Below are 8,567 nucleotides of genomic sequence, written 5' to 3'. Positions count from 1 at the left end.
CATGGGAGCCCTTGGCTGGCCTCATCCCAGGTCTCTGTGCAGAAGCCAGGCCTCAGAGCCCTCAGCTCTTCCTTGTCATGTCAGCAGCACACGGGTCTGGGCCAGGCTCCTGCGTCACGGCTGCCCCACCCACCCCGAGGGCTCAGAACTCGCAGATCACAAGGCGCTTTGCTCCACAGGGCTTGTCGTTCCACTTGCCATTGGTGAAGATCTCCACACAGTGCTCATTGCCGTTTTCATCGTTGGGCTCCCCAGGGGCCCAGTTGGAATAGACCAGGGGCTTCCCTCCTGGGTAGGTGAACCTGCCCTTTGTCTTGAAGTCAGTCATGCTCAGGAACGCAGCACCCTTGTTCTCAGCTTCCAGCAGCAGTTGCAAGGCGTGGTTCTCAGCTGCAGAACGTGGGGAGGGCATCTGCCCCCCGGCCTGTGCACACACTTGCCGTGCTTCATAAAAAGTTTTCAGAAAGCCTCCTGACTTGAAGACCTTCTGGCCAACACCTCGGCCGTTGGGGAAGAGCTCCACTAGGAGGAGAGCACAGTCAGGTTGGGGTTCTGGAGGCACCTGCCAAAGCTACATGGCTCTGAGACCTTTGTGCTCCAACCAGAGCCCCAGGCCTCCCATATAGGGCCTCAGAGCATCAGGGAGGACAAAGGTGAGACCCCAGGTCTGCGGTGCGCTCTGGGAGGTGGATCTGCCTGTCTAGTTACATGTGAGAACACTGGGCTCAGAGAGGTTAAGTAAGAAGCTAAACTTCATGTGACCATCACATGTAGCACTGGGGGGTCACCTTTATCTGATCTCACACTAGAGCTGAGATGTTCTCTTTCTATTGCACCCATGTTGCATGGCAGAATCGGTTTCCGAGTTACTGGGCAGGACTGGGAAGCTTTGGCATCGTGCAGCCTCTGAGAGCTGGAAACAAGGAAGGTGCTCCCTCTGATCTCACTGTGGACCCTGCATAACAGCAGGGCATGTGGCATCGACAGGGAGGTCCGTGCCAGGTGTGGATGTGGGAAAGAAGAGGAGAGGGCGGGCCATCTGAGGGCAGCGCTGTGCTAATCTCTGCACTGTGTGCGCCCAGTGCTGGCCTCTAGGTGTGCATGTGGGTGAGGCTGGAGAGCTGGGAGAGAGGACAAGGACAGCTGAGAGGTGTGCATGGGCGTCAGGGGCAGGAGAGAGTCAGTGCTGAGAGAGCCCTGTCTGGGAGTCAGAGGGCCAGGTATTCAGCCCCACCTTGGCCATGACTGTCCAGGTGGACAAGGGAACGTCACTTCCTTTTTCAGGGTTTCCAGTTCCTCATCTCTAAGATGGGAATACAATTTATAAAAGCATCACCTGTGTGACATTCAACATCACTTTTCAGTCCATCTCATTTTCCATCCCTTTAAGTGAGTGAGTGTGTGTGTGTGTGTGTGTGTGTGTGTGCTTTAATGTGTGTTTTTTTTAATCTATTTTATTGATTTTTTACAGAGAGGAAGGGAGAGAGATAGTTAGAAATATCGATGAGAGAGAAACATTGATCAGCTGCCTCCTGCACACCTCCCACTAGGGATGTGCCCGCAACCCAGGTACATGCCCTTGACAAGAATCGAACCTGGGACCTTTCAGTCCACAGGCCGACACTCTATCCACTGAGCCAAACCAGTCAGGGCTTAATATATTTTTAGTGATTTCAGAGAGGAATGGAGAGGGAAAGGGAGATGGAAACATCAATGATGACAGAATCACTGATTGGCTGCCTCCTACACACCCCCTACTGGGGATCATGCCCTGACCAGGGATCGAACCATGATCTCCTGGTTCATAGGCCGACACTCAACCACTGGGCCATGCTGGCCGGGCTCATTTTCCATCCCTTTGACTTCTGGGTTCGTGCATAGAAGCCTTCAGGGCTCCTGAGAGGGCTGTGCTCTAGCCCCAAAGGGCTGGTGAGGAGCCCAGGCTGCACCCCGATTCACTGTGACCCTTCCACAAGGGCTCAGGGGGCAGACTCTTCACGGGCTCAGGAGGGCACCCGGAGCAGCCCTGGACAGGAGTTCATCTGCCATTCACTACCTGCACCCGGGTGGGTCTGTGTGTGCATACACGAATATGGCCACGTGTCCATCTGAGGGTACATGGGAGCACTGAAGGTCCACCTGGTGTGTGTGAATATGCGTGTGTGCTCGTGGGTGTAGATGACGTGAGGTGAGTGATGGCATGTGTGTAATACAAACACATGTGGCAGGTGTATATCATGAATTTTCCTTTCTTTGCATCAGTGTACATGTGAGGGAGAGAGTGCACATGCATGTTTGTGGATAGAGGGCGACATACCAAATGCTTGAAACCTCACCCTTGGTACGTGGGTCCTTAGTGGTTTTAGATACATAGGAGCTAACTCCATGTCTCGCCCCTGTGTGCTCTCCTCCTTCAGAAACTCCTCTTTGCCTCAATGAGATTTGCTGAATGATTTGAGTTCAAAGCTGACATGGGGAAAGCGGGGAAGAGGGGGGAAATTAGGGACTGAGGTGGAGATGCCCACAGGCACAGGCACTGGGCTGTGCTGCTGGAGCCTCTGACTCCTCAGCACCCATGTTAGGGGAGAGTCTCCACCATGAACACTCGGGTCACAGGTGGCTGTGACGGTGGGGAATGGAGCTGGTAGCATTGACCATTCGGCGCCAGCCCACTGAGTGGGTTTAAGGGCCACACCCTGCTACGTGTCCCTTGAATCTGCTTCCAGTTCCTGGAATATGTGGCTGCCCTGTTCTGCCCCACCCTATCCTTATCCCCAGTTCCTGCCCCAGTCCCAGATCCAGCCCATCGTCCAAATCCACTAGCATCCTAGAGCCCCCAGTCCTAGACCCAGGCCTGCCTCAGACCCGGCCAACTCCAAACCCAAACACAGACCCTGCCTGGGTCCTGCCCTTGGCGACTGGCTCAGGTTCAGGTCCAGGTGCAGGAACTCACCTTTCTTATACTGAAGGAAGGCTCCCTGCAGTCGTCTTACCTGCCCCTGCAAGGCTTCTAGCTGCTGCCACAGAGCACTGATGTCTGCAGGAGAGAGAGGCCCAGTGAAGACCAGTCCCTCACAGCCAGGGATCGGCTCAGAGTCCGGGTCCCAAGGGAAGGGTGCTCAGTGACAGGCTTTCCTGGGGAGGGTAAGGAGCTGGACCCCAGGAAGCCCACAGCCACTGTCACAGCTGCCCCTGCAAATCCAGGGTCTCCACTCTCACCAGGGGCACCTTTCTCCCCTTTGAGACCTGGGGGGGGCCTCTTGTCCCTGCAGAGCCCTGCACGCCTGGGGCACCCACGTCTCCTGAGGAAGGTACAGATTAGGACATAGGCTGCTGACAATGTCTGCAGGCTGGATGATTTCCTCAACTCCACGTAGAGAAGGGGAACTGGGGGGCTGTGCACCACACTGTCTGGGCTCCTCCAGATGTGGAGGTTTGGGGGGGGGGACAGGGGCCACAGTAAGGCCTGCCAGTGGAGGTGGCCTGGCTTCCCTGGCACGCTGAGCATCCTTAGGTCACATCATGGGTTGCCAACGTCATTCCTCCCTCTCCCTTCAGGACCTCCACACATCAACCTCCTACCTTTGGGTCCAGGCTCTCTTTTGGGGGTTGGTTTACCTTGGGGTCCTACATCCCTCTGCATTCTTGAGGGACCATCTCTCCCAGCCGGCCCGCGCACACCTGCAGGTCCCAGGGATCCTGGGAAAAGGACCAGCCAGTCAGTGCATGGAGTCTTCTTAGAAGGTGGAGAGCGTGAGAAGGTGAGAGCACTCATAGAGGTCAGAGAACAGCACCATCCTACAGACGCCACCCAGCAGTATTACAGCCTTCCCTGTGTGAACCCAGTGCCACCCGCAGGGCACCCTCCTTCCTGGGATGGGTATGTGCATCAGTTATTTGCATTAAGAAAGCATCACTCTAGAGCAGCCGTGGGCAAGGATCCGGCCCTTTTGAAATGAATAAAACTAAAAAAAAAAGACCGTACCCTTTTATGTAATGGTGTTTACTTTGAATTTATATTAGTTCACACAAACACTCCATCCATGCTTTTGTTCCGGCCCTCCGGTCCAGTTTAAGAACCCATTGTGGCCCTCGAGTCAAAAAGTTTGCCCACCCCTGTGGCAGGCATTGCAGTCCACGCCAACTGCTCACCACGTGGCCCCGAGTCTCCCTTTGATCCATGTTCTCCAGCAGAGCTCTTGTCCCCTTTGGGGGACATCCAGCATCCCCATTTGCCCTGTTGCTCCTGATGAACATGGAGCAGCACAAGAAATGGACATAAACCTGGCCCTGGGCCTAGGAGGAGCAGCACCTGCAGGTCAGCCCTGCATTCCTTCAGGTTCCGCAGGTGTAGACATTCCACCTCCACACTCCTCAGTCCAGTGGTGACCCAGGAGACGGGTGTGCACATCCCCGTTTCACAGGCGAGGAAACAGGGCTGCCAGAGCCGGAGGGGGGGGGTCATGCCAAGAACTGTCTGATTTCCATGCAGTGCACCCTCCCTGCCCCGAGGCTGAGCATTTACAGCAGGGGATCTGCCAGCTTTTATCCTGGATCATGGACTCCTTGCTTTCCCCTTCCTAGGACCAAACTTTATATCAGAAATGATCCCTGACATGAGTCACCAGGGAAATGCAAATCAAACCCAAGAGATATGATCTCACCCCTCCTAGAATGGCGACTATAAAAAACACAAAAGATCTCAAGTGTTGGTGAGGATGTGAAGAAGAACCCCTATGCACTGTTGGTGGGATTGTAAATTGGTGCAGCCACTATGGGGACCAATATGCAGTTTCCTTAAGATATTAAAAAGATAATTTAGTCCTAACCGGTTTGGCTCAGTGGATAGAGCTTCGGCCTGTGGACTGAAGGGGCCCAGGTTCCATTCTGGTCAAGGGCATGTACCTTGGTTGTGGGCACATCCCCAGTAGTGGGTGTGCAGGAGGCAGCTGATCCATGTTTCTCTTTCATCGATGTTTCTAACTCACTATCCCTCTCCCTCCATCTCTGTAAAAAATCAATAAAAAATATTTAAAAAATAATAATAATTTTTTAAAAAAGTATGATCCAGCAATACCACATCTGGGTTATATCCAAAGGAAATAAAACACTAATTGGAAAAGATATCTCTATTCTCATGTTCATTGCAACATTTTTTACAGTAGCCAACAGATGGAAACAACCTAATAGTGTCCATAATGAATTAATGGATAAAAATGTCACACACACACACTGGAATATTATTTAGCGACAAAAAAAATCATACCATTTGCCACAACAGGAATGGATCTTGAAGGAATTATGCTAAGTGCCATAAGTCATACAAATTAAGACAGATACAATATGATCTCACTTGTATCTGGATTCTAAGAAACAAAACAAAGAACCTGAACTCATAAATGCGGAGATCAGATTATTGGTGGTTGGCTAAGATGGGAGCTGGGTGGTGGGAAAAACGGGTGAAGGTCAAAGCTACAAAAGTCCAGTTATAAAATATGAGCTCCCTTTCCTCCTCTCCGTAGTGTATTTAAGTAAATCCTTTTGATCAGGCCTGAGTGTGGGGCCACAGAACCTCATCTTTGCCAACCTCTAATGCAGTAGAATTTAGTTAAATATTTCACACACTGCACAGAAATCATTCAACCATAATGACCAACTATAAGTGCCGCAACTTAGTTCCACGGGGCTCCGAAGACCGGGCATTTACCCACAATTTGCTCATTGTTTGGGTGAGAGGAATCAGAAGATCCTAGGGGAGGAATCCTGACAGCTAGGGGAGGGGAATAACACCTCGGGGCTCAGGGCAACCTGTCATTTGCCAACTGGTAACGAGGTGCTTTAGGTGGACTGAATGTCTAGGGGACTTCTTCCCAAGGAGGTGGGCTTCCATTTCCAGGGCTTCCACGGCAGAACATCCAGAGTTCCTGAGTTGGTTATGATTCCAGTGCCCACCCATGCCCACCACGACAAGCCCATGGTCCCAGCTCTACCTGGATTCCCCTTCTCGCTCCAGGGGCCCTCTCTCCCATCTCGTCCATCATGACCAGGTGGGTCTTCCTCCACAGGGCTACATGTGAACAGGGTGCAAGCATCAATCAAAGGTTTCTTGGAAAGGCTCTTCACTTCTGCTCCCAATGACCTTGGAGGCTGTATGAGCAGGAACAGCACGGAGAGGAGAAGCAGGGCCTTCAGGGGTGGACAGAAAGAGAAAGGACATGCTTTTTTCTTTTTTAGAATTTTTTAAAAAAATATATTTTATTGATTTTTTACAGAGGAAGGGAGAGGGATAGAGAGTTAGAAACATCGATGAGAGAGAAACGTCGACCGGCTGCCTCTTGGACACCCCCACTGGGGATGTGCCCGCAACCAAGGTACATGCCCTTGACCGGAATCAAACCTGGGACCCTTCAGTCCACAAGCTGATGCTCTATCCACTGAGCCAAACCAGTTAGGGCAAAGGACATGCTCTTGATTCCAGAACACGGCTTATTACTTAGCTCCCGGAAGTCAGAGAGGCACTTTCCTACCACCTCGCCCCTTCTGTGGGATCAGGAGCAGCAGGACTCCAAAAACAATTTAGGACAAGGCGGCCATAGAGTCTGGCCTGGGAGGGCATGAGTTACCCAGCTGAACTCTGACATGGTTATCAGCAACATCTACCTCTTCTCAGATGCCCCGTTTCTTCCCTTCTAGTGACTTCCCTTTCACTGCCATCAGCACAGCTAGGATGTGAACTCCTCACTGAGGCCACCTGTCACATCAGGAAGGACTCATGAAGTGCCTTTGGGCAGGACAGTCCTTCTCTTTGAACCTCCGTCTCCCTGTCTGTATCAGCAAGGTGGCTGGGCAATCCCATTGCCTGTTACTTGTAGCCTTGGATGGACTAGCACTGGTGGTTTCAGTGATTGTCTGTAAAGGAGCCAGAATGCTCAGTGACATCTGTCCTAACACAAGGTGGGCACATGGCTACATGTTTGCCAGGTGGTCTGCCATTCCTGCACTAGACGTTGTCTCCATGAAGAAAGTTCCAGATGGAAACCAGAAAAAGTTCTCAGAATAGCTGGAGAGACCCTGGGAAGCCTAGAGTCCTGTCCCTCCACCTGGGACGACTTGGGAGAGGGGCCTCCTGGAGGAAGACATGTGAGGTGAGCTCCATCAGGGAAAGGGTGGTTTTAGGTGGAGAAAAAACAGATGTTCAGTAGGGTGTCCAGTTACATGTGAGAGGGACTCTGCAGCTAAGTGAGGTCAGGGTGGGTGCAGGACCTGGTCACTCCCAATGGTGGGCTTCTTTCCTCTTGAGAGAAACTGTAAAGTTAGGAGCCAGAAAAGTGCATGCGGGAGTGGCAGAGGCTGAGAACAAGCCTGAGGGACAGAGAAAAGGGGAAGGGATCACCAGGCAGCCTGAGGGGAGGCAGTGGAGGGCCTTCCTGGCCACAGAAGTGCTTTCTTCTCCACCTACTGGTGGTTCTGTGCTGCGGAGGACCCTGTTGGCACCAGTTCTTTCTCATTCTGAGTTTACCACTTCCTCGGGCATCATGGGAGTCTCTAAACACCAGGCAAGCTCACAGGCCAGCAGCGTGGCACTTGCTGGGGCAGAGGCTCGGCCATGAGCACCAAAGGCTCCAGCCAGAGCCAGGGCATTGCCCCCTGGTGTGCAGTTGCCACAATTCAAGGGCCCTGTGCCCACATCTGGGGAAAAATGAAAAGCCACAGGCATTCTGCCCAATAGCCCAAGATGGCACAGAAAGCACCACAGCTCATTGTAGCGGAAAGGGGCCTGGGCAGGAGCCCCCTCACAGGGTTGGAGACCTAGGACTGGGATGAGGCCTCTTCGCTGGGCCTATAGCGGTATTGGGCAGAGCCACATCCCCTTAAACCAACATAGTGTTCCCTTTATGCCTCAATTTCAGACTAAAGTATTATTGAAAAATGACTCCTCTAAAAATTAATTGGAAATCAGTAAACTCGTCCAGTAAGTGTATTTTTAAAACAAAGATTTGAAGCTAAGAGAAAATCATGTTTATCCATGTCCAATGGGCAGTTTATACCAGGACGGACTTTGACCCTGGGCCTGAGAAGGCCGGGACTGTTTCTCCTCTACCACCTTCCTTTCTGAAGAAATCAAGGATGGAGAGAACCAAGCGAGAAGTTGAAATTGCATTCCCACCTGAGGCTTCCTGACAATGGCATCTGGGGTCTGGGTGGGTGTCATATCCCACTCACCCACCCTCCCCCAGCCCGGAAGGCTAATCTCCCACTGAGCAAAGGAAGCAGAGTGAGGGGCAGAAGAATGGTCCTTCTTCCCCCACTATGCTGCCCTCTCACGTCCACACCCACACCCACACCCACACCTCCCAGAGCGGAAGATCTACTTAGACACTGTCTTCCTCAACACCAGTACATTAGAGCACCAAAAGTGGGCAGGGGGACACTCGCTGGACACAGAGAAAACAAAATGAGAGGCCGGCACAGACACTCACCATTGCGACATCCAGTGCCCAGGCAATGAGCGCTTCCTTGGCCCACAGGCAAAGGCTATTTATGCTGCCCTGCAACCTGAGCTATGC

At 52.3% G+C, this 8,567-nt stretch overlaps 1 protein-coding gene across 1 annotated transcript; it reads right to left on the bottom strand.

Annotated features, from left to right (window-relative positions):
• LOC102258248 (pulmonary surfactant-associated protein D-like) lies at positions 1-7,717 on the bottom strand. The gene is made up of 3 exons (XM_014544199.1): positions 7,567-7,717; positions 2,954-3,118; positions 1-522 (listed from the first exon to the last, which is right to left on the bottom strand). The coding sequence occupies exons 1-3, from the start codon at positions 7,715-7,717 to the stop codon at positions 143-145; spliced, it is 696 nt and encodes a 231-aa protein (XP_014399685.1). The 3' UTR covers positions 1-142.
• Between the last annotated feature and the right edge of the window lie 850 nt (positions 7,718-8,567).

The sequence above is a fragment of the Myotis brandtii genome, unplaced genomic scaffold, assembly GCF_000412655.1.
Source record: "Myotis brandtii unplaced genomic scaffold, ASM41265v1 scaffold356, whole genome shotgun sequence".
Taxonomy (NCBI): Eukaryota; Metazoa; Chordata; class Mammalia; order Chiroptera; family Vespertilionidae; genus Myotis; species Myotis brandtii.
This window is presented reverse-complemented; position numbering and strand designations above follow the sequence as displayed.